The 26,173-nt window shown below is 42.6% G+C and overlaps 1 protein-coding gene across 2 annotated transcripts; it reads left to right on the forward strand.

Moving 5' to 3' along the window:
* The first annotated feature begins 6,532 nt into the window (after positions 1-6,532).
* Positions 6,533-24,886, forward strand: LGALS9 (galectin 9). 2 transcript variants are annotated; one of them, XM_063297211.1, is made up of 9 exons: positions 6,533-6,660; positions 11,928-12,016; positions 12,885-13,092; positions 13,602-13,721; positions 15,225-15,269; positions 16,785-16,829; positions 19,239-19,327; positions 21,355-21,517; positions 23,470-24,886. In XM_063297211.1, the coding sequence occupies exons 1-9, from the start codon at positions 6,631-6,633 to the stop codon at positions 23,614-23,616; spliced, it is 936 nt and encodes a 311-aa protein (XP_063153281.1). In that variant the 5' UTR covers positions 6,533-6,630; the 3' UTR covers positions 23,617-24,886. The 2 variants fall into 2 exon arrangements, with proteins under 2 accessions (XP_063153281.1, XP_063153288.1); XM_063297218.1 differs by lacking the exon at positions 6,533-6,660 and adding an exon at positions 10,169-10,308.
* Positions 24,887-26,173: the final 1,287 nt, after the last annotated feature.

Below are 26,173 nucleotides of genomic sequence, written 5' to 3' on the forward strand. Positions count from 1 at the left end.
TTTTCACTTTCACTGTTCTTGTTTCAAACGATTTGGGTGCTATTTAAACCATATGATTACAAATCTAGCTTTTGTTGGTAAAACAGAACTTTAGAATGTTGCCTTTCGAGCAGACCTCCTGTATGCTGGAAGGTTTTGACAGGCCTCGGTGGGCAGCATCGGTATGCTGGATCTAAGCCGTTTGCAAGGCACTGCTTCACCCTTCCGAAGAGCATTGCCAGCTTCGGGGAAGGCTTAGAAAATTGTGAGGCCCTTTCCCCAACCCTCCCTGGCCTGGTGCAGTTTGAAAATGTTATAATCCTGCTGGCTGGGCAGGTCCTCTTACACTGTGTATTAATCTCCGAAGCTGCCAAATGGAAATGGGTTCTGGGTGAGCGTGAAATATAGTATATGTCACAAAGCCATCTTACCTGGAGACATGAGATGGGTTGTGGCTATACCTCCAAAAATCGCCATCTTAACTTTAGTCCTGTTGAGGACCCCTGAATGGCACAGTCTAAAATGCCCAGCAAGCGCCAAGTTAGGAAAAGTTGGTTTAGAAGCAAAGACTGCTGCTGAAAATATTTGAAATGGACTTTTCATATGTGTTGGGAACATCCTACAGCAGTGTTTCTCAACCTGGGGAACTTTAAGATGTGTGGACTTCAACTCCCAGAATTCCCCAGCCAGCCATGCTGACTGGGGAATTCTGGGAGTTGAAGTCCACACATCTTAAAGTTCCCCAGGTTGAAAAACACTGACAGAGAGAGATAAAATTAAAGGATCCCTCAGACTGTTTGGCTCCTGGTGACCATGTGCATCCATGTTATTTTCTTTGCAACAAAGTGAAAGCAGATTACCATTGATTGGGAATCTTTTTGACCACCCAATCCCTTTCTTTGTGATCTCCCATCCCAGGTGCCCTGCATTCTAGTTTCTTTTCAGATTGTATAAATCACTGTTAATCTTCTGCAGTTTGGAAACATAGTTTCTCAAATATCAGAGGGCAGGAGTGAGATGGGGGTTGAGGTAGTCCTGTGTGTATATGTTTGTAATTCTTGCACACTCCTGAACAGCCGCTAGTGTCTCCAATGTAACAACTGCTTCACCTTAAGGCATGAGTAGAGAAAGCTCTACTCTCCAGGTATTGTTAGACTCTAGATCCCATCATCCTGGCCTTCTGACAAGAGTGACAGCAGTCTGTTCAACTACTTTGGAGTAACATACTCCAATCCTAATCTTAAGCACTATCTAAACCCATGTTTCTCCTGCTCCCTTGTTGGGGAATGCTGAAACTCTGTTTATTCAAAGCTGCCCTTTTTATGAACACAATAAATATTAAGTGCAGTATATTGGCTTTAATTATTCTAGGCCCAAATCTTAGATTGTTGGGTTCAGTGTTTTATTTTCTCTCCTGGTTTCCAAAACATTCTTTAGATTTAACATTCTTCCAGAAACGTAGAATGGGGTCAGGGAAGGATTTGGATGCAGATCTGGAAGTGATATACGTGGTATAAACATTGTTTTTCCACCTCTCTCAAGTGATCAATGAAGCATGGAGAATGGAAATTGGAATGGTGTTCTGGATACTGGGAGGTGGGATGTTTGCTGGTGACATTATGCGCTCAGCCCAATTGTGACACTGTACACCATCCTCTGGAGGCAGCTGTTAGTACTGGAGACCCATTGCTCTGGCCATTTGCACCAGGAAAGGAGTTTGCATGTATGTGATTTAGTTAGATATCTAGTTTCGGTTGTTGGTTTGTTGGTTTGTTTGTTTACTGTGCCTGGCATTTTGGAAGCAAAGGCAAGAGAGAGAGAAAGATTGTGTATATGTGCACACACACATGTGCACTGTTCAGCGGTGATATTTCTAATTATCCCAACCACTGACTAGTCTGGCTAGGGCTCATGGGAACTGTAGTTCTACAACATCTGGAAGACTAATATAAGGAATTTACTAGCCTGTGTTTCTTACATTCACAAAACAGCAGTACAAACCTGGATAGATAAATCTTAAAACCTGAGTCAGTTTTATTCTGTTGTTTCTTGCATTTTGCAGGGGCTCGTTCCCATGGGCTTGCTGAACCTTTTCATTCTGCTCACTCAGGTGCAAAATTGGAGGCACCTCTTCCCACCACATGGTTGAGTCCTAGAAATGTGTCTTCCAGTGAAATGAAAGCTTTGATGAGAAAACCAGCTTTACATGACATGATACAGAATTCTTGCAGTACATTACTACTACTTCTACTACCTCCTCCTCTTCCTCTTCCTCCTCCTCCTCCTCCTCCTCCTCATAACATCTATTATTATTGTTTTTTCTAAAGATTCTTGCTGGATCCGAATACCTCCCTCGGTATTCTCAACACTGGCTCCCATGTGGGCTTGCCACTCTCTTTATGCACCAGCTATGAAGCTGCCGTGGCTCATAGACATTTGTACTTCAGACGTCCGTCATTTTTGGCTAGTTTTTCTTTGCCTTTACCCTTTCGAAACACTGAAATCAATCAAGACAAAAGTGTGATTCTTTTGAGCAAGCGGAATAACCTAAGGCTACAAGCCATCTGTATTTGACTGCCCCTGCTTGCCAGGTCCTTAGAAAAGTTGCCCACCAATCACAGGTTTTTTTTAATGTGCCAGAAGGGAAAACTACAAAAGACATGGAGAGGACTCATACCAGTTGTAATTAATGTAATGTAAATCTAATTAAATTAAGGTTATGTACTTGCTCCACTAAATTTGTCCTGGGTCTTGTGGCATCCCAAACTAGGTGTGATCCCCAGCCCTAAAACAATTGATCGCCTCTGCTTTCAATGCAAGTTCTGCTCTTATGAACCACCGCTGTTTACACTGTTATAAATCCAGACACACTCCAGATGTGCCAGCAAGTGAGAGAATGGGTCTTTATCACTTTCCCCCCTATCTAAGGGGAAAGGAGTATTGCACAGCAAAAAATAAATAAATCTGTGCTAGCATTTGCTAACTACTATTTTTATGGTGATTGTAAGAAAGTGAATTAGCACTGTGAGACTGTGAGGTTGTGTCTTTTTGATTTTTTTTTTTAAAAAGGGAAGTACATCTGTACCTTAAGAGTCTCCCTAGTCACAACTTAAACCATGTACGTAAACTTTTACTTTTTTTTTCCTTTTTCGATGTAAACTTTGTACAGTAAATACACACACCTATATATAAATATATATATAAATATATAAATATTTTCTATCAATTAAGTTTGTCTTCTGAAATGGCTATTAATTTAATTTAAAAATGGTTAGTGTTAATGAAGAGTTCTGTATTAGTTTATCCAACTGTTGAGAGAGAAAAAGTCTAAGAAAGAACATTCTGTGCTAATGAAATTCTGAATATTTTAGAGTTTCTCTAAGTGAATAAAATTTTGCTCTGGATGAAACACCTGTGTGTGATGACTTTTTAAAAAAATAATGTTGACTATTTCTGTGGTTTTGGGATGTAACTAAAATATAGCTTGTGTTAAGACAAGTATATTTGGGTGTTAGGATCCACACAGGAATTCTGAAAAAAACATCAGATGTTTTCAGCAATTCCTGAAAAGGAGATGGTATCCTTTTCTTATCTTCTGCAAAAGATAAATATTGTGTCACTTACCTTCTGGACTTTTTTGTGGCAATCCATGGGAGTCCATAGAGGGCAAATGACACATATGTTGTGACATCACAGGTAAGATAACACAACTTCTGTTCTCACATCCAACCTCATGATGGAACTGGTGCAAATGACAAATCACATCATTTTTGGAAGTTGTCATGATACCCATATCATCACTGGACATCACTGTGTTTTGTGATGGATATCTCTATGGATATCTACAAGCCAGGAGACAGAGGTGGTCCAAGAGGGACTTTATGCTTGGACTTCCAAACCCTTTGAGAAAATCCTTTGGCAAATATTTCTGAATGAACTGAACAGTCGTAGCATAAAGCAGGAGGACCAAAGTGTACATTAGATGTACGGACAATTCTCCATGACCCTCTTTGTAGTTCCCAGAGCCCTTTCAAAGTGGGGGAGGCCAAAAGTATTAGTCCTTTTTTGCAGGTTTAGTGGTTGCAGGGGATTAGGGTTTAGTGGTTGGGAGAGCTAGTTTGGTCTAGTGGTTAAGGCGCTGGGCTAGAAACCAGGAGTCCGTGAGTTCTAGTCCCGCCTTAGGCACGGAAGCCGGCTGGGTGACCTTGAGCCAGTCACTCCCTCTCAGCCCAGCTCACCTCACAGGGTGGTGGTTGTGGGGAAAATAGGAGGAGGAAGGGGTATTAGGTATATTTGTCACCTTGAGTTATTTATAAAAATAATAAAGGCGGGATAGAAAATAAAAAGCAAAGTGGGAGTCTTACACATGAGGTATCCATTTGGCTCCTTAAAACTTCAGAGCCTCACCAAAGGATTCAGTGTCTATATACCTGGTATGGACACAGAGTTGATAGAAGTTACGCATTCTTAAGCTATGAGGACACGGCCTTCCACAAATAGGGAACTAGTGAAGGAGGAGGAGAGAATTTTAAGAAGTTGGCCGTTTTTATCTTGCTGAGGTTGAGAAACACTGGCCTAGAGACTTGTGACAAATAGAAGACAAAGGGTAGCTGAATCCTGAAGGAGAACATGGGTAGTTTACAAAGCCATCACAGCAACAGCCCACTTCCAACCCGACAGCATAAGATGTCCTGGTGCCCCTTCCTGTGCCAGGAAAAGCCAGGGCTTCCCTTTGCTGCCTATGTTCTGATTCCAACATAGGTTTCCTCCAGACATGCTTGCCTTGGTTGATAGCCACCACCCAACAACAGCCATTCAAAAAGAGTGGTCTCACTATTCAAATCAAATCAGATCTTTATTATGGTCATAGACCAGTATAAGGAGAGTGGAGTACAGTCAATAAAAAAGCATGGAAAATACATAATACGTGAAAAGCTAAAATAAATGAAGAGCTAAAAGATATAAGACAGTATATATAAAAACAAGAAAAAAAATCTAAGAGGGGTAGGAGCATTAGATGGGTGTAGGGGAGCATAAAGGTCAGTCTGTGGCAGACTATATCAAATTACAGAACACTCCAGTATGACCAACTAGACCAGTGTTTTTCAGTCTTGGCAGCAGCTGGGGAATTCTGGGAGTTGAAGTCCACACATCTTCAAGCTGCCAAGGTTGAGAAACACTGAACTAGATACTCATTAGGTCTAGTTTATGACACAGCTCATCATCTAGTGAATTTTAAGCACTATTTGTATCTGAAAGCAGCAAGAATGTATAGAATTGCCCTCTGTGTCTTGGGTATTTATACAGTCATGATGAGTTGAGGCTAGTACAAACGGTATCCCCTGGGGACACAGCTAGTTGAAAAAAGGATGTGGAGATACCATTGACTTGCTTTCAAAACCATTTACCCAAAATCTCTCCACTGCCGCTTTATTCCAGCAAAAAAATCCAAGACCTCTTTTCTAGTTTTCACTCATTTTAGATGGCAAAGCAGCTGCTGAATCTTGCCCTTTCCAAAGATGGATAATTAATAATCATTTAAGGGAAGATTGCATTTAAAAAATAAAACGTTGACCTCGGGTCACACGCCATTTCATATGATGACTCGGTAGTTTCTGATTTAGGCCAAACGTTAACTTTAATTTACAGGAAGTTACAACTGTATCTGCTATAGTTTGTTGAAAGAACTTGCTGACATCTCTGTAGCAGAAGGTTGGCTTTCTAATGCAAACTGAGAAAAGAGAAATAAGCATGTTCCAGTTGTGCTGGCTTCATAGCAACCTCCCCAGGCTAAGGATGATGGAGAACGTAGTTTATCTCTTGTGATCATGCTGGGGAAGTCTTATTCATACACTTTCTCAGAAGTTGTAAGGAGAACTGAGTATTTTCTCCATTCTTCTGCTTCCCAAGGGCCTTGAATCTCTCCTACCGATAGTCATGCTAAGCCACGATCTCTTTTAATATGAATAAGCCCCATTTGTCTGGAATCACACAGCAGAGGAGCGCAAAGACAGCGAAACCCACCCCTCTTGGGGTAAAGATGGTTAGTTGACCCCCTCCCCCCGCCCATTGGCTGAATTCGGAAAAGCAGGGCGATGAACTGCGCGTTCGTCCCCCTGGTTGTGAACACCCGCAGTATCGCCAGCGTGGTCTCACGACACCGATTATGGGTATTACTATACTGGCGTGTTGCAATTCTTCCTTACGTTGACTCATACCCTCTCCTCAAGCCATCTCCGAGACGAGGGATCGGAAAGAACTAGAGCGGGTGGGAAATTGAGGGGTCGTGGGAACCCAGGGGATCAGGGGAATGGAGTCAACCAGTCGCGTGACCAGCATCCCCCGGTCACTTTTAAGCCACTTCATCCTTTTTAGGGAAGGAACCTGCAGCTTCTGCGTCTTCTTCACCCCCCAACTCAGGAACTGCACCGAGCTCCTCTGTTGCCTCCCCCGCGACTTATCTCCTCCCCCGCCCCCCATCTCCAGGCAGGCCCCGCCCCCTTTCTTTTAGCCCCCTTCGCGGCTGGGCTCCACGCCACTCGAGCGCGGCGTCCGGTCTGCGAGCGCTTCCTTTCGCTTGCGGCGGGGCAAACTGGGGAAACTTGACGGAGACTCCCCTTCCTCCTCGGATTTCGGTCTCAGCTGGCCAAAATGGCCTTCCAGTCGCTTTGTTTCAGACAGGTAAGTTGGGTGGGTTTAAAAAGGGATGGAAAGAGAGACGGAAAGAGGTTCCCCCCCCACTTTTTATCCCGCAATGCATCCTATAGTTCAGTATCTTGTGGCGGGCTGTTCCCCTGGTGCGCTTCAAGGTAGACAGAGCCGTGATTTAGCTACCTCTCTTAAGGCCAGGTTACCTGTCTTTCTACCACACAGTTCACCCGTTATTTATTTTTATGTGTTCTTTTATTTACTGAGTGTATAATCCACCTGTCACTGTCTCTAGCCAATAAACAATACTTTAAAACCCGAGGAACACAGTAAAAAATAATCATCCAAACCATGTTAAGCTACCAATATAGGAACAAAAATCAAATTACCCAGTGACACTCATTTTCTGAGTTCGCATAGTGCCTTGAACAGTGGTTCTTCCTCTTTTGTACGAGTGGAGCTGCTAGATCTTTGCTGGCACTATCCAGCACGCTGTGAAAAGTCTGTTTGTAAAGGGTGGGACATGTATTTTAATGAATGAATAAATAAAAGTAACGATTCATTCAACTTGAATACTAAATAAACCAAACAAAGTAACAAAATAAAATTCTGGTTGGGCATCCACAGTATGTTATGCTAGGCCAGTGTTTCTCAACCTCAGCAAGGTTAAAATGTGTGGACTTCTACTCCCAGAATTCCCCAGCCAGCTGGCTGGGGAATTCTAGGAGTGGAAGTCCACACATCTTAAAGTTGCTGAGGTTGAGAAACGCTGTCTTAAGGAATGTACTTTAAGAAAAATACTATTTCAAGAATGCTTTACTTATTTTTTAAAAATCTTCCCCATGCTGGCTGGGGAATTCTGGGAGTGGAAGTCCACACATCTTAAAGTAGCTGAGGTTGAGAAACACTGGGTTAGAGGCCTTAACCAAGATGCCATCTTGAGGGTACAAAAATAACATCTTCTCAGGAGCTCCACCACTAATTTCTTTCCTTTCAGTTTCCCCTCTCTGGCAGCTTCTGCCTCCTTCTTCCCCAACCCATACAACATAACACACTTTCACACCAAACACCTGCATACAGCTGTGTGAATGTAACACACGTCCATGATCTTTCAAAAACTGTTTTATTGAAGCGTTTGAAGTACAGATACAACAAAAAGGATGGGTTCTGAAAGTGTAAGTTTACGATTTTATGGTTTTTATAGTTCTGGGTTTTATTGCTGTGGTGAGCCACCCAGAGTTGTGTTTTAAGATGGGCGGCCATATAAATCACATCACATCAAATCATATCAAGCAAGCAAGCAATCACAGTTGCAGACGGCATCATCCCTGGCAAACTGCCACAGCATCATTATTGCACAAAGTCACATCCTTCCCCTGTGAGCACATGATACCCATGATCCACATGATCCCAGTGGTTTCTCTTTCAGTTCCTTTCAGGCACATGTCCCTTCTCAGGAAGAGAAATTTCTTATAGGAAGGGAACATATCTGATTTGCCTGAACCTGCTGGCTTCCGTGTGGGTCCTAGTGCCTGCCTAGTACCTAGCGTGGACTGGACTCATTTTTTTTATAGCTTGAAGTCTACCCTTGCAATGCCAAAGACAAAGAGGTGAACCTGCAGTTTTAATGATGATCTCCAGAAGGAATTCAAATTTATTAAACTGGACAAACTCTGCAGTGGTGGAATAAAAGTGGTATGCCAACATTGTAATATCCATTTTTCCATTGTTTATGGAGCTAGAAGTGACATCAACCAACAGCTGCGTAGCTAGAAACATACAGAGGCTGAAAATACTCTGGCTTCAGTTAAAAATATTGGTTTGTTCATGAGATGTGATGGTGAACATGAAAGCCATACAGTCCCCCTCTACGTCTCCCTAAATGTTTGTATGAGTTCTGTCACTGAAGAATAATTCAATATTTTCATGTTGTAATAAAACCCTTTCATTTTAATGAAAACAAAACTCTTTTTATATAAACAGTAATCTGTTTAAGGACCAGCAAATGGATCTTAAAAACTCTTAAAAACTTTTTTTATCGTCTTACTTTTTTATGAATACGGATTACTACATAAGTTTAACCCCGTCCCGTTTTGCCATCCCAAAGTCCCGTTTTTGTCTCAAGGAAATATGGCCAGCTGGATTTGCAGGACATGCAAGCTTAAAAAACAGATTCTTGCATTTTCTCTGCCTTGCAAAAATGAGTCCTTTTCTTGCTTCTCCAGAGAGCCCTTAGAAGGACAAGAGGCGAAGGCAGCGAAAGATACTCCTGATATAGTTATGTTTTTAATTTTTAAAAAGGATGTCTGCTATTGAATTTGGGATCCCTCTGGACTGTCTGTCCAGATTTAATGGCACCAGGGGCTTGGTTGGTCCCAGTTCAGAATTCAATCCACAAACCAAAAGTATGCGCTCCACCAACTCTACTGTTGAGTTCATACAAGGACAGAGCCGTTGAATGACCTGGAATCTGGCTATCAGGAGCTGTGATGGCAAGCCATTTAACTGCACCTTTGCAGAAGAAATCTGATAAGTACTGTGACTTAGGTTGGTTAAATATGAGGCCATACGCCAATTATTTTGATAACAGATGCTTAAATGAACTGGAGAACAGGGCAAGTTACTAATCAAGTCCTGCAAGCTTATATATAAAACAAGGACTGTAGGCATTCTGCTCTTTTAACCCATGAAGAAGTGGCTGATAAGAAAGTAAAAATTAGATGAATTCCAAACTCTGCTCATCCCTTGCTACTGCTAATACTGGAGTATTGCTACTGTCACCAGGAGCCAGTGGAGCACCAGGATTTAGCCTCTGCTTTGCGTGCAGAAAATATCACACTTAATTTCTGGTTTCTCCTGGGTGAACTGTGGAAAGCTCCTGCTGGAAACCCTGGAGAGCATCTATCATCAGCATAGATGTCGCTGAACTAGGTGGGCCAGCTTCTACGGTTTTTCCTGACCAGAACACTTGAAAATGTCCAATTTATGAAAAGTGGTGCCCGTTCCCTGCAAATCCAACCCACAAGAAAAATGTACGCCATTGTAGCAGCGTGCCCTCAATCAACTCCAGCCTTTCAGCTTTGCACCCGGCCCTTGGAAATATTCCTGCAGGTACCCATGGAGAGATCCCCTCTGAGAACAAAGTCTGTTGTCAGCTGAAAGGAGGGGTGGGGAGGGGAGGAAGGGAGGAAATGCACCTGAGGCCAAGGCTGGAAAATATCAACCTCATTTAATTCTGAAGCTCTCTAGCAGCGAGTCTGTGAATGATGCTGGTCAAGATTAGTTCCCTGGCGCACCCTGGAATGCATCTATCATCAGCATAGACAACTCTGAACTTGATGGACCAGGATCAGACTTGGCATAATTTTTATTGTCCCTTCCATGCAGCTTGACCATTTCTGGAAAGATTTGTCTAGCAGGCACTCCTGGAAAGAGAGGGGAATTTCCAGCTTTTTTGCAGAGCGGCAGCTGCAGGCCAGGAGTGACGGGGAGGGAATGGGGTGGAGCAGTTTCACAGTCCAAGTGATTTAGCGGAAATCGGTGGTGTTCCGAGCGCAGGGAAGTTCACAGACGCAGGAAATGGTGCTCCCTCCCAGCACTTCCAGCATAAAAATAAGAAAGCCGAAATAAGCCAAAGATGTACATCTTTTGAGAGCTTGCAAAAACAGCATGTGGTTAACGGTAAGGCAGTGGGAAGATCTGTGTGCCTGATCTTGTTCCCCCATTGGACTGCACCCTGTCACTGCCCCCCCTCCCCTGAGTGCTGCTTGCAAGCTGGCTGATTTGCTTTTTCTCGCTCTGCTTAAATAGAGTGTAGCGGGGGGGGGGGGGGCAAAGGGCCAGCTCTGCCACGAGGCATTGTGAAGTGGTCGCCTCTGAAGGCAGCTGTTGGTGTCTGAAACAAGGCAGCAGATGACTCGCTGCAAGTTATTTTTCATTTGGCAATACTTGACATCGCTGAAGGGTCACCAGATCTGATTTGGCCCACTTGGCACCAGATGCCAGATGAAGCTGAAATGTGCCTGGGTAAAGATTGGGGTCAAGCCATTCTCTGTGGATATTGTATGAATGTACTACGGTTCATTTGTTTGGGCACAACAAACATGGTTCCCCCTTGGCACCATCTCTGCGCCTACAAGATGGCTGCATAATGATAAAGCAAATTGTTGAATGTGCCACCTTCAGTGTTGAGGTTAATGTGACAGAGAAGCCTCCCAAGTGATCGTAAATCATTTCTTCTCTGCCTAGGGAAGGGTTTCTTTATACAGTTTCTTCTCAACCTGTGGAACTCACAGGCACAGGATGTAGCAGGGACGATCAGCGTACATCGTTCCCCTGTGCCAGTGTTTCTCAATCTTGGCAGCTTGAAGATGTGTGGACTTCAACTCCCAGAATTCCCCAGTAAGCATGGCTGGCTGGGGAATTCTGGGAGCTGAAGTCTTGAAGTTGCTGAGGTTGAGAAACACTGCTCTGTGCTGATGCACTCTCTCTGCTTCAACCCAACATTCAAACAATTAGAAGGATCTAATACTACAGGATGATGGTAACTGGCAAGATGGGTACAGCCTGATAGCTGAGTTAAAATCTTTGCATTCCAGCAGTAGTGAAATGAGGGCAATACAGTAATTCAATAAAACAAGGGGCTATTTATATTGTTTTAATGCAAGGCAAGTAAAGAAAAGTGATGGGTGGGGGAATTCTGGGAGCTGAAGTCCACACATCTTAAAGTTGCCCAGTTTGAAAAACACTGCACTGGATGCTGGAGGGTTGGCACTGATGTGTGGGTTGGGAAGGAACAGATCAGCCTCCTTAATCAGTATGTGATTTGCTGGCTGATGTGTCAGTCAAGTGAGGAATGAAGGGAGTTCTAGCTCCGCTTTCCCTGAGCTGGCATTGCCTGGTTATCCTAAGGCTGTTATGCTCAGATGGTCCAACTAGAATTGCTGAACATTTTGGAGTTGCAGTCCCAGAACATCCAGGGGGTGCCACACATTTGGGAAAGTTTTAAAGCTGCAGCTTTAAACGCTCACTGAGGCCTTGCATGAAACTTTGAAAGCTCCATAGGAAAGATTTTAAAGCAGTGTTGAAGTCCACACATCTTAAAGGCTCTGAGATTGAGAAACACTGCTCTAAAGCCGTTTTTTTTTTTTTGGCAAAGATGCCATCATAGTTCCCAAGCATTTATCCATGACGGAAATATCAATCGGTTGAGCAACTCAGGAAGTTAAATTAATATGGCTTTGGCATGCGGCAGCTTCAGCATTTAACTGATACTTTTTTTTCTTTTAAATTCTGGTTAGACTCTTCCTTTTACTGGTCCAATTTATGGTGGCCTCAAAGATGGGATGACAATATTGGTCTCCGGAACTGTTTTGAAGTCCTGCAGAAGGTGAGTCATCCAGGTGGGGGATAAAAGGATTGTAACCAGTTCCCCACGAAATCCAAATCACTTTTCAAAATATCTGGGCTGCCATGGAACTTGTGAAAGCACAACCTGAAAAAAATCCATCTCCGAACAAGGCGCTAAGCACTTTTCAGTCTATATTGTGTAACCATGATCTACCTCCCAGGCACTGATGGGAATGAGTTCTGAGAAGAACTGATGCTTTTCAGACAGATTTGAGGCTTTGCAAATAAACATACAAGTTGCTGGTCGGTTTGAGCCTTTACTCTTAATTTATCACACACACACGCACACTTTTTAAGCAACCCATTCCCAATGCATTCTGATTGTAAAGCATAGAACTATATAGTTCTATATAGAATAACGCTGGGTGTCTTTCAACTAAACCAGTTTGAAAATCCTAAAAATTAAAAGAGGAGCATCTCCCTCCTTCATGGACATGATGGAAATATGAAAGGTACCCCAGTCTGGGTCAGATTAGATACTCAGCACCCATTTTTGTGGGTTTCTGTTTCAACAGGAATGCATGGTATATATATCAAAAACCCAGAGTAAATTCAGCCTGTGTCAAGCCATTCATGTAGGGCAGTGTTTCTGAAACTTGGCAACCTTAAGATGGGTGGACTTCTACTCCCAGGATTCCCCAGCCAGCCATGCTGGGTGGGGGATTCTGGGAGTTGAAGTCCACCCATCTTAAATTTGCCAAGTTTCAGAAACACTGGTATAGTGGAATGAATGAATGAATGAATGAAATGATTTTTAAGTGGTTTGCCTTCTTCCATGATGTTTCTCCTATTTATCCTAATAGCGGATGACCCTCATCCATATGATTTCTCTTTCTCACTCTCTGCAGATTCCAGGTTGACTTTCAGTGTGGCAGTTGCCAAATGCCCAGATCGGATGTCGCTTTCCATTTCAACGTCCGTTTTGATGAGAACTGCACTGTGTGCAATTCACATGAAAAAGGGGGCTGGCAGCAGGAAGAAAGGAAATATGACATGGTCTTCCGCAAAGGCCATCCTTTTGAGATCCGATTTCTTGTGAACATCACCTCCTATGTGGTACTAAGATGATAAGTTCACCTTATGGGTTATAATCATCATCCTTTTTAAAAACGCACTTGGCTTGGTTGCAGATTTTGCCTTGTATCCATGGAAAAGCCCTTTTCAAAATGTGTCAAATACAAAATTTCACAAGATTTCCCCTGCTGAGTGCAAAACTGCTCTCTCGTGTGAAATGGGCCCCATCAATGCACACATAAACCGGTGGACCTTTGATCACACTGTCTTTTGACCTTGTCTTACCGAGTTATGTTTGAGTGGTCCATGCATTCTCCCAAGTCCGACGAATTCACCCAACGCAATTAATCTTGGTTTGATTTAAGTATTTTATGTGAATCTAGTCCTTGCCATTTTTAAACCTTGGTTTGTGACTTCCCAGTTGTGCCTTATTCGTAACCCACCAGCCAGGGTTTGCCTGCGGGGTGGACTCAATGACTGTTCCATCACTGTTGTTGTACTTGTTGTGGTTTGATGTGACAAGTTGCTATCTTTTCTTCTGCATTTGTCAGGTTCTCGTAGACGGAAGGCAATATTTGGAATTCAAGCACAGGATCCCTCTTTCCCGGGTGGATACCATTGGAATCTCAGGGGAACTGGAGGTGGTGTCCATTAGCTTCCAAGGCCCTACGGTACGTGTTTCATTTATTCATTTTATTTATAAAACACCTCTCCTGCATTTCTCTGATAAAGAAATGGGTACACTTACTTTTTTGGGGTTTGAATGTGTGGAGAATTTAGAAGGGAGAAATACATGCCTTCTTCTTTCCTTCCAGCCTTTGAAAAATGCAAATATTTTCTGACAGTTTTCAGAGTGGTCTGGGGTAAAGATCAAAAAACTCATAATGGTGGCCCCAACCCAGTGATTAAGCCCCATCCCTTCCTGATGTGTGTCACTGGCATGACGCACATCAATAGAGAGATACCTTTGATTGCATAGCAATAGCTGCCATCTTGATTGGATGCTCTGACAGGATCAGGGGCATTTACTTATTTATCTATTTAACACATTTATATGGCCACCCAACTCACACACAGTGACTCTGGGCGGCTTACAAAATTAACATCCACAATATAAAAACCCGTCAACCCACCCACCCATCGTACCCATCCATCTTTCGAAGTTTAGCAAGTTTTTGTTTCCAAATATTTGAATCAGGGTTTCAAAGCATCAAGTGTGGAGTTAAAGTTGTTCTCCCTATTTTTTTTAATGAATTGGTGGCCAGGAGCCATATTTATAGTTTTAGGGGTTGGGGGCAAGAGATGTATTGTAAAGGACGCTCATGCAAATGAGGTAAAATACATCACACCTTTTGGCAAGGTAGGGATTTAGGTGGATTGTATTTCAGCATTATCTAGGGTGGGGTACCACAGCTTTTCTATCCCTGTCGGTAGGGCTCGGCATACACCAGTAGAGATGGAAGTGTTTTTTTAACCCCCTCCCCTGTTATCATCAATTGTTGATTGTCCCTTATTACAACCACTTTTCCTACTGCAATAGGAACAGGGAAAATTAGCCACAAGGGTATCTGAGATATTCTATAGGTGCAGAATCAGTCCTCTTTACGCCAAGTTTAGCTTGGGCATAAAAGCAGAAATTCACCTTCCTTTTACTTATAGAGGGATTTCAAAACTGCACCAATATGTACCTCGACAAGGAAACACGTAAAGAAGCTGCAGAGAACAGTTGGAGAATTCTGCTAGTGTCTAATGAAGAGGGACAGGCATTTCTTTAGAGCAGTGTTCCTCAACCTGGCTGGGGAATTCTGGGAGTTGAAGTCCACACGTCTTAAAGTTCCTGAGGTTGAGAAGCACTGAATTAAGGTGTTGGACCAGGGCTGGAAAAAACAGGTTCATGTCCATCCTCAACCATGGAAATCCACTGTGTGAATTTGGGTCAGTCACTCTCTCAGCCCAGCCCACTTCACAGGGTTGTTGTGAGGATCAAATGACAGGATGTCAGAAAGCACCACATTTTTGTATTGTAATTACCATCTAAGCAGTGTTTCTCACTGGCTGGGGAATTCTGGGAGTTGACGTCCACATCTTAAAGTTGCCGAGATTGAGAAACACAGATCTGGAGGTAGCTCTTCCATTCTGATGTTTGCTTATTCAGTTTTCGTTTTTTTTCCCAGACCTATCCAGTTTGCCCCCATCCGATTTTCCCAACCGTCTCACAGGTATGTCATACAGTCCTTTAAAAAAAAAATCTATGGAAATTTCTCCTCTGTTCTCCCCAGCTGTAATTGTTCTTGGACTATGAAGAAGGAATTAGAGAACCATTCTAGTTGGATTAGTATTAGCCAGTGTTCTGAAGTGGTTAAGATGTTAGACGAGGGAAATCCTGGGTTCAGATATGAGGGACATAGAGCCGTCTGTTGTTTGTCAGACCAATCTACCCCACAGGGTTGTTGTAGAACATACTTAGTGGGAGGGAATGCTGTGTAAGATGCCTTAAGCTCCTGAAGGAAAGGTGGGATATAAATCTAACAAGCAAACAAATAAAAAATAGAATAATCTAGATTAACTTGAATGTATTTGGCCTGATCTAGTTCTGAGATAGTTACATAGACCCTACCCCTCATCCTGCAGGTTAAATAATTCCATAGGATAGGCCGTAGACATTGACCTTTATGTGTATTATTATTGTTGGAATTTGCTTCGAGAAGTCATATTCAATCATTGCACCTCCTACCTGCAGACAGAAGTGGTACGGTCCTTACTCTTCAGGACTCCACCACACTGAGCAATGTTTTGGGAAACAGGGAGATGGGAAAGGGAAGGTTCCATTCCTAAACATTGGTAGGGACAGATGAAAGCTGAGTTTTGCTTCGGAGAGCTGAGGGCTGCAAGATGAATTCCAGCCCACGGTGTGGGGATCCATGCATTCCTTCATAGATGTCATAAGGAGAGTGGAGATGAGCAATGTTGTGATGCCACTGCACAGTTGACACCAAGGACATTGGTTGTGCGATGACATCATGATGCAGAAGGCGTCTTTATGGGTTGTACCAGACTCTTATGTGTTTCTCCCAATTTACTGCTGCTCAAGCAGGTCTGGCAGATTTTCCATCGTCATGAAACCTGCGAAGGCTGTTTAATCAAAGTCAACGATTACATAAATGAAATATGCGGAATGCAAAACAAAGCAGAATGGGCTGCTGGGAAATGCTTGGGGACAGTTGCCAAGAATTTGAGAGTAAGACTACAATAGCATCACTGTCCACTGTTTAACACAGTGTTTTTCAACCACAGGAGCTTTAAAACGTGTGGACTTCAACTCCCAAAATTCCACAGCCAGCCATGGAATTCTGGGAATTGAAGTCCACATGTCTTAAAGTTCCTGAGGTTGAGAAACATTGGTCTAATAGCTGTCACGAGCTCCTTGGCTGGGCCAAACTAGCGCCCACTGTGAGCTGCCACTGAGATTTCCTAGGCAATGTTGTCAGAGGGCATTATGGGTAATTGGGATGACAGATGTTTTGCAGCTGGCATAAAGAAGCAGTTAACTCTTGCAGTGAGAGGAGAAACCAGGATTAAAAATGTGCCTGCTGGGTAATATTAATCCTGCTTTAAGGAATTGTTGGATTTTATAGCTTTCTGGCAAATGTTTGGCTTATGTATATATTGGGAATTTTTAAACAAATATAAAACTTTCCTGTAAAATCCTGACTGCCTATCGTTTCTGTTCATAGACAAATGCTTATCCTGTTGGGCAGTGCTTCCAGCCACAAACTTACGTAAGTGTTTTGTATCGTATTAGCAATGCGATTGCATGTAAGTCATCTTCTCCTAATTAGATGCCCTCCAATTATGAAGCATTTCAGCTCCAGGCCAACAGGGAATTGTGAGAGTCAAAGTCATTTAGTCCAACACTACTGGATACCTTTTGTTCTTTGACTACCAAAGACTAACACGCTCCTACAACTTGTGCCCAATAGTCAATGATAAAGATGACCTCAAGCCACATTGGACTCCTAGTGACAACATGGACATGTGTATACAGGTAGTCCTCACGTAACAACCACAACTGAGACCGGAATTTTGGTTGCTAAGCAAAGCAGTCATTAAGCAAATCTGACCTGATTTTATGATCTTTTTGTGGCGGTTGTTAAGCGAAGCACCATGGGCATTAAGTAAACCATGTGGTCATTCAGTGAATCACACAGTTCCCCATTGATTTTGCTTGCCAGAAGCCAGCTGGGAAGGTTGAAAATGGCAATCACATGACCACAGGATGCTGCAATGGTCATAAATATGAACCAGTTGCCAAGCACCCAAATCATGATCATGTGACCATGGCGATGCTGCAGTGGTCGTAAGTGTGAGAACTGGTTGTAAGTCAGTTTTTTTCAGCACCGTCGTAAGTCTGAACTGTCACTAAACAAATGGTTGTTAAGTGAAGACTTCCTGTATTCTTTTATTGGCAATGATATGGAAGTGGAGGGCCCTTGTTTTCTCTCAGGATGTTTCTTTGACTGCCCAGTGGTCTCCCATCCAAGAACAAGGCTGAGCATGTTGTGGCTCAACTCTGGGTGATTTTATGGACTGCCCATGTTGGCATAAGTACAAAAGTGACTCCCCACTGACTTCTCCTGGGCTGTTCTTTGACTTCCTTGTGCAGTCGAGAGCCGTGGGATTTCCTAAATGGGCTACGTCCATCCATCCACTCAGGTGGTCCAACCTGTTTGATTATTTTTATATTCAGGGTCAGCGTCAGCCAGTTTTGTCTAGGAGCCAGGGGTGTCTGGGAAGGGGTCAAAAAAGTCAATATGGTAACCACAGCTATGTGAGAGAAGCCCTGCTCTGTTCTTGTGTGTCATGACATGTGTAAAAAAGGGCAATGTGGGTCACTTGCCATGTTGATTTTTTTGACCTCTCCTGTGGATGCCACTGCTAGGGGCTGACCTAGAAGTTGCTGCCACAGTTTCCCTGAAGGAAAACGCACCCCTAAGTAGAAGCATATCCACATTAGCTTCCATAATGCCTTCCACACTTTCCCCGATGGCCGGGTTCTCACAACACACTAGACCAGCCTTAAAATGGTGGAGGACAGATTTTGGCTCAGAGTGGGAACCCAGTCATCGTCTTTGCACGTCATGTGAATCAGGGCATCACACTCAGCCATCCCGTGTTTGGTTAGTGTGGGCAGAGCCTGGTATGGGAAGTCCGCAATTGGTTGTTAACCTGCCTTGAGGATTAAGCATGTGTGAGAGCCAATATGGAGTGGCGGTTGGGTGCTGAACTCAGCTTCCTGTCTGCCATGAAAGCTCATGGGGGCCTCTGGGCTTGCTGTTCTCTCTCAGGTCCACCTGCCTCATTGTGATGTTGTTATGGGAAGATATTGGAGGGGGCAGTGTTATGCATGTCCCCTCAGGCTCCAGAAGAACCTGGTGCTCATTCTCTAGTAAGAGCTGCCATAGGAAGGAATCATGCTGGGAGCTGGACTTGAGCATCGCTGGAATTTCCCACAATGCATCCAGTGTAACTAGGCTCCTTGGGCATTGTGGGAAACCTGAACTGCTTGGGCCAGAAAACCTTTTGAAAAGGAATCTAAGATGTCAGCAGAGGACCATGGTAGGGCCTTGGCACTCTGGCAAAAATGGAAAGATGCCAGCGGCTGGCAGGGGCAGTGGATCCACTGAGGACACCATTTACGACTGTGACCAGGAAGAACCATCTGTGCTTTTTTAGGGACAAAGGCTACGCTCAGATGGATGATCAAGGCTGTCCAAGGGAGGAGGTCAAAACAGTCAACATGGCAAGAGAAACTGCCCCCTTTTTATGTTTGTGATCATGTATGATCATGCACATTAAAAGGGGGCAGGGTTCATGCTGCAGCTTTGGAGAACAACTGCATGACCCCTGGAAGAGATGCCACAGCCTTAACAAGTTGTAGACGGGTCCTGTGAAGTACCTTTTCCCTTTCAGTCCAAAATGTTGCATGGCTGTAGTGTATTATTAAATTTATTTTATTTATTATTAAATTGTGTGGTGGCAACTGACATTTTGACTTTCTTCACACCCACTCCAGTGGGCGCCTGTATGCAATTGGCCTATGTTGACCTCCGACTGATAACTTGAAGGTGCAAAATAGAAAAAAAAAGGCAGATTAAATCTAATACTGTTCGTGTGTGTTCTCTCCACAGCCTCTCCCTTACCGAGCTACCATCTATGGGGGACTTTTCCCATCCAAATCGATAATAATCTCAGGTTCGGTGTCCCCTTCTGCCCACAGGTAAAGACCTGGAAATATTCTTGGTGAAACTCCCCTCCACATGATTTTATTCTGAACTCATTTATTCTGAATTACTTTTGAACTAATGGCTTTGGGCTGCATGGTTGGGTGGGTGACATTCAAATGATGGAGCAAAATGCTTAAGACTTTGAGTGAATGGAAAGTGGACAGATTATTTTGTTTTGTTTTGTTTTGTTTTGAGATGGCTCTTAGAGTTTTCTTATATGAAGCCTGTTTTTCAACTTAGGCTATAGTTTTTGTGTGTTTTCCAAGTAAGAAAACATGCCTTTGTTCTTTTCCACCTAAAATGGCCATGGCGTTTTGGCAATTGGTGGTAGGTAGGGATGTGCCAAAAATGGAAAATTATAGCTTGTTGTCAAATCCAAATCTTCACCATGAGACAAATTGTGGTTCGCAAACAGCTGCTAAACCAAGATTTGAATCCAGGGCTTGAAGCTGGATCAAAATCCACAGTTTGAGCCACTTAGTTCAGTACTGCATCTGAACCAACAAGCCACGGTTTGGGGAGTCATCCTCAGAATTGACATAGCAAATCTGGAAGGAAGACAGGAAAAAATACAAATGTCTTTATGTATGCATGGAGCATGTCATCGTTTGGATTACCATGCACATTTAGTTTGGTTTGAAATTATACGTGAACCAGCCTAATATTTTTGTATCTTGTCCTTGAACGCTCTCCCAGGGCGCTAATTGTAATTCATTATAAATTACTGTCTTGTAATACTCTAAATTCCAGGTGATTGTTTGAACAACAAACAGAATATCTTAATAGATATATTGCAGAATTTAATTCTGCAGTTCAAGTCCATTCCACCAGCTGCAGAGAGTATATCTTCTGTGGACACTCACACCACACCCATATTGAGGGAATATTTTTAAATAGTGAGGACCAAAAAGCTGTAAAATGCAAATGGCATCATCCATCAGAACATTTGCATAAGGCTGAAATGTCTATAAAGTACATATGCGCAACAAAGACTCTTGGGACATCTTAAAGACTAACAAATTGATTATGACATAGGTAGAGTGACTGGGGATAACAATATACTTACCAAATATATTGTTATCCCCAGTCACTCTACCTAAGTCATAGTTATTCAGCACTTTGGATTCAAAGGGAAAATGGTGTTTTGTAGCACACGAGGGCGCTCACGTTGCACCTATCAGCAACTCCTGAAATGACACGCATTTTTATTCTGGGATCATGCTGCAGCTTTGGAGAACAACTGCATGACCCCTGGAAGAGATGCCACAGCCGTAACAAGTTGTAGACGGGTCCTGTGAAGTACCTTTTCCTTTTCAGTCCAAAATGTTGCATGGCTGTGGTTTATTATTAAACTTATTTTATTTATTATTAAATTTATATGGCCACCCATCTTACTGCCATGCCTCTGGGTAGCTTACAAGATTCATCAGAATGTAAAGTGAATCTCCGTCCACATGGAGGATTAGGGACACTGCAAAGGAACGTCAACATAACTCGAGTGAGTTGGCGATACTTCTTAAATACTCCTTCCAGGAACAAAGTTGGCTGACCAGGGACACAGCCAGTTGGGTGACAGGATGAACACCTCTCCATCACCGACAGTCATTGTTCAGATGTGTCACCTTGCTCTATGAAATAAAACGAAAGGAAAGGACACACACCCATTCCAAAAGCACTGACAGAGATAAAATGAACTTTGCTATGCTTTTATTAATTTTTTTAAGTGCCAATAAAAAGCAACAATCACTACTAACCACCCTCCAGTCATGATGGAGTATGATGGGGTAATAATTTTTTCCGGAACTGGAGGCCTCTTGATTAAATCCTAAAAAAGAGGATCTATTCTGAAAAAGATTCTTGCTCAGCAGATTCACGTGGGACTTCCCCTTTGAGAAAAACAGTTTGTGGCTTTTGAATCAGCAGTATAATATCCTCAGAAGCTGGAATTTTCGTTGTGTCATTTCTGGCTTTGGGGTCTGCTGTTTATTCCGAGGTGCAATATTTGAGTCTTTTTATGTAGGTTCCACATCAACCTGAAAGCGGGGAACGATGTCGCTTTCCATCTCAATCCACGGTTCGATGAGAATGTAATTGTTCGAAACTCTAACCTCAACATGTGCTGGGGTTCAGAGGAACGGTACCTGCCCGTTGGGATGCCTTTGTCGTGTGGCCAACCCTTTACCGTAAGTCGAGGCAGTTTGGCTGTTCCAAGTGATTGCGTGAACTGACTTAAATTTGCATTGATCAGGCTAGCCGAATGCGTGAATCTCAGTTTCCTTGTTCGCCTGTGCAACAGCGCTCCTTTGAAATTTGCACTGCAATGCAATGTGCTGCTTTTCACCTTTAAAACCCCCAAGGCTATTAGGTTTGAATTATTCCTCAGCTAATGCTCAAATTGAACAGAGGCTCTTAGATATGGCTCACCAGGATTTGCAAGCGACAGTTCAAGTATCTTGCTCCCCAGGATGCTTTGAAATAAGAGGTGAGGAAGCCTTTCACCTTCCACCTTACACTGAAATCCTTCACTATTCAAAGATGGATGGGCTTGTGGCAGGGCTGGGCTAAATGTCTTCTCCTCCCAGATGTTATGGGGACAATATAAGGGAGTTAGCTCTCCAAACGAGTGCATCCCTATAAAAATCAGGATATAGAGTCAATGGAACCTATTGTAATTTTTATTTTGGCTTGCGTAATGACCTCATTAATCCTATTTTAACACCTTTTCCTGGACATTCAAACCATTTTTATGTAAAATGTCTTCTCTTTGAGGTTTATTATAATTAAGACAATATATAAAACCTGCCTCTGATGTTTCATTATTCTGATTTTATCTGTAACCTTCTCTAGCATGGCAATTAAAGAAGGTTCCTTAGAACATGCCATGAGAAGGGACCTTGGAGGTGGACCTTCTCAGCTGCTGCCTCCTTTCTTTGGAATAACAATCACTCCCCCATGCCCACCTCCCCAAGATCTGCACAGCTATGACTTTGCTGGGATTTTCAATTAGGGAAGGTGCTGGCTGTTCCAAGAAGACTTGGGGATGGATATATCAAGAACTGTTCCTATTACAGTAGGGTGTTCATTTAAAGAAATTACTTAGTCCTTGGTGTGTGAGTGGGTACTTGATTTTGTTGTATTGTCAACTGTTTTCTATTGTTTTAATCCTACTTATGAATGCAGGGCAATGATTGGAGGGGATATAAACCCATTAAAAGAAATAATAGAATAGGTCAATACTGTCATCCTTCAGATCAGATTAAGAGGTCTGTGAACTTAGTTCACCCACAAACTTTTGCCTCACCACCTACTTCCTCTATCTTCTAGTTTCTTTAATTAAAAATAGGTTAGCCTGCCATAAAGCCAAGCTCTGTTTTATTTTTGTTTCTAAGAATGCCCTGTTGTGCGTGCATTATGACATCACATTCATGTATGGGAGGGGCAGAGCTTGTGTCACATGCCTTGTTTAGTTATTTTGTTGGTTTTCATTGGACACTTTAAGCAAAATCTATAGATACCTACCAGAAAGAATATGAAAAAATAATAAAACAATATAATGCAAAGCAACCAACCAGGGATTTTAAACTATATGGGGGTTATAGCTTTCTAATATAGCATTAATTAGTTGTAAGTAGTATAAAGATATTCACATGAAAAGACTAAAATGGCTGTTAAACCTGAACTAGATACAGTACATTATTAATAATATAGTGTATCAATAATACAGTGTATCAATAATACAGTATAATATAATGCAATGTAATACATTCCATCCATATTCCTAAGTATTTATTCTGATTTAAGTTTCTCGTAAAATTGAAATATGATTCTAAGATAAATCCGAATTTTGGGTGCGGTGCCAATTCATGTATCAGATGAAAATCTCAAACTGGTTTCCACTTTGAGTCAAACTTTGTGTCAGATTTACTTTCAAAGTGTGAAGTTATTGTGGAGACCCATCATTTAGTCACTTTGATGACATCGTCAGATTTTTCAGTTGCCTCTGTGTGAAACTGCTGGTTTGTTTCTGGGAAATGGGTATCTTGTGAGGTCGATAGACAAAATAAAGACTTAAAGACCTGGGTCCTATTGTGGAGTCCTAATAAAGTTATCACAAATGTGCATTTTGTCTTTATAGATCTGGATTCAGTGTGAAGCACACTGTTTCAAGGTGGCTGTGAACGGACATCATCAGTTTGAATATAACCATCGCGTGCATAACCTGCATCAGATAAATCTGCTCGAGGTAGAAGGTGACGTGATGTTGACCAACATCCAGGCTTAAAGTGACCGGCAGATGTGCCTGTTTGGATGGCTGTGCAATTGGTGTAAAATGTTGAGCTTTACTACTTAAATGCAAACAAACGCTTTTTTCAGACATGGCAGCCATTTCTTTAACCCTGTTGAGTGTATGTGTATGCAGGCTTGCTTCATTCTTTAAGTATAGACTCATTCCTGTTTAACTAATTGCATAATAAACTTTGTCCCTAAATCCATCTCTGGAACAGGGGGAGGTTAACAGCTGGTCACCCCATCAGCCTGAACCATTTGGCATAGTGGTATGTAGTGGAAATACAACAGAGCAAATATTTGAGGGATTTCCACATAGAAGAGGGGTAGACTTCATTGCCCCGCAAGACAGGACAGAATCAGTGGGTTAAACCTACAAGGAAGGAGGTTCAGGTGAAATGTCAGGAGAAACTTCCTGACTGTATGCTGCAGCCGGTGGAACAGGCTGCCACATGAAGTGGTGAATTGTCCTTCGCTGGAGATCTTCAGACAGAGGCTGGATGGTCATCTGTGAGAGAAGCTCTAGTGGATCCTGCACTGAGCAGGGAGGATATCTAAGATCCCGTCAGACTCAGGTGATTTACATTCATCATACATTAGATAAATGGAATTATAGCAGTGTAAAGGATTGCACCTCTCCTCTCTCCTCCTCTGTTTTATTGCCTGAGCATACCAGTTTATATGCCAGGATGTCTGTGGAGGGAAGTGCCTTGAGAATTTTTTTTTACCCTGAAGTTTTGTGTTGAGCACCTAAAGTCTTGGGGGCTGTCCTCCAGCTTGCTGATATTTTCTTCTTGTGCATTGTTGGCTACCCAAATAATGGGTAGTCATTAATCTTATCAAAGCAAGAAGGATCCAGTTTTTGAAGGCTGCAACATTTATGCCATGTTGTCATATACGCACTCTCTCAGTGCAACCCACCTTGCAGGGTTGTTGATGTGGAGAAAATTGTTTATTTAAAATGGGGATCCTATTCAATTAGCAAAGTCTTTTGTAATGCCAAAGGGGGGAAAAACCAACCAAGCTGAATATGTGTCTTTTAGGGATGTTTTGAAATCCCTGTTGAGAAACTTCTGAACTCTGCTTTACTTTTAAAGCCAATGTTGTGGTTCATGGAAAATGTATCTGCATCAGATTTTGTTAATTCTGATTTTCTACAGACGAATACTTTCTATAAACCTAAATGTGAGTATTTAAGAACTATATAAGTGATCAGATTTCTTTTCTTGCAGTCTAATTCTGTGAATAAACTAGCTTCATTCATATCTACTGTTTGCTGACTCAAGTGTTGTAAGCTGAAATTTTGCTTCCGAGTTAGATGCCATGGAAATTTCAAGAGTGTATTTCTTCCTTTTTGCTGCTTTGGGCTCTCAGATTTAAATAAATGGGAAAAGAATCTGTGGGTCAAGCGCCAATAATATTCCTGACAGACAGTGCCCAATTTATTTAGGTGATGTGGAATTTATTTGAAAAGCACTTTGCATGCTGAAAAGCCTGCCAGAACAGCTTACAAAATAATGATCTGTCTCTGTCTTTGGGCTTACAATCTAAAGAGATGTGACTTATAAAGAAGACAGATGGGGAGGAAAGAGGAAAGATTGAGAGAAGAGAAGGCCCACTTCGCAGCCCTCATTATAGTAGCAAGTGAGGGGAGAATGGCCATTTCTGTGTATTTGTTCCTTTCCTCCCTCACAAATTGGTGGGTGTCAAATTATACACATTCAAGAACTTTCCTCTTTGCCAGGGTGACTCCCACATGGGACCAGTGGCTCAGCCAAACTACCTCTATGCGCTAGTCATGATAGCTGCTGAAGGAAGCAACTAGGATGGTCCTTCTGGGATCGGGAGAGCCATAATCTGGTTCAGGAAAGTCACCATTCTATATGGAGCCCACTGGAGTTGGGCAGCTATAACAAATTTGAATGAAGGGGTGGGTGGCCAACTGCCCCCCTTGACAGTGAAGAACTGCAGTCCAGTTGTGGATTGCTTTGGTGGATGGGATCAGATGGAAAAGGCTGTTCCATGAAAAACAGCCAAGTGTGTGGAGGTGATACCCATCTTGTCAAAAGAAGCTCCAAATGAATTTATTGGGATATGGAGCAGTTAAAAATTGGAGCTGGTTCTTCAGCGTTCTAGCTCTGATGCTGAATGTAGTGCATGGAGAACGATTGGAGAATTCTGCTAGTGTCTGATGAAGAAGAACAGTCATTTCTTTAGAGCAGTGTTCCTCAACCTCAACAACTTTAAGTCTTGTGGACTTCAACTCCCAGAATTCCCCCAGCCAGCATGGCTGGCTGGGGGAATTCTGGGAACTCAGATCCACATGTCTTAAAATTGCTGAGGTTGAGAAACACTGTTTTAGAGTTTACTCAGTTAACCAAGCTGAAGAATGAGTCAATAGTGCCAGTGAGGAACTCACAGATGGTTTATTAAAGTCCTGTCCCTCAGTTCTTTCCTTCACATTCATCCTTCCTGTTCCCCCAAGATGTGAGACAAAAATGTGTTCAAGTCAATAGAAGATCTGATTTTATTTGCCCTGTGCTGATGGAGAC

The sequence above is a fragment of the Candoia aspera genome, chromosome 1 (assembly GCF_035149785.1).
Source record: "Candoia aspera isolate rCanAsp1 chromosome 1, rCanAsp1.hap2, whole genome shotgun sequence".
Classification (NCBI taxonomy): domain Eukaryota; kingdom Metazoa; phylum Chordata; class Lepidosauria; order Squamata; family Boidae; genus Candoia; species Candoia aspera.

Excerpts from the sequence above, each read along its gene's own strand:
- LGALS9 (XM_063297211.1), top strand. The coding sequence starts at position 6,631 with ATGGCCTTCCAGTCGCTTTGTTTCAGACAG. Across the intron at positions 15,270-16,784 it reads TTTTCCCAACCGTCTCACAG|ACAAATGCTTATCCTGTTGG; the intron begins GTATGTCATACA and ends TTCTGTTCATAG. Across the intron at positions 16,830-19,238 it reads GCTTCCAGCCACAAACTTAC|CCTCTCCCTTACCGAGCTAC; the intron begins GTAAGTGTTTTG and ends TTCTCTCCACAG.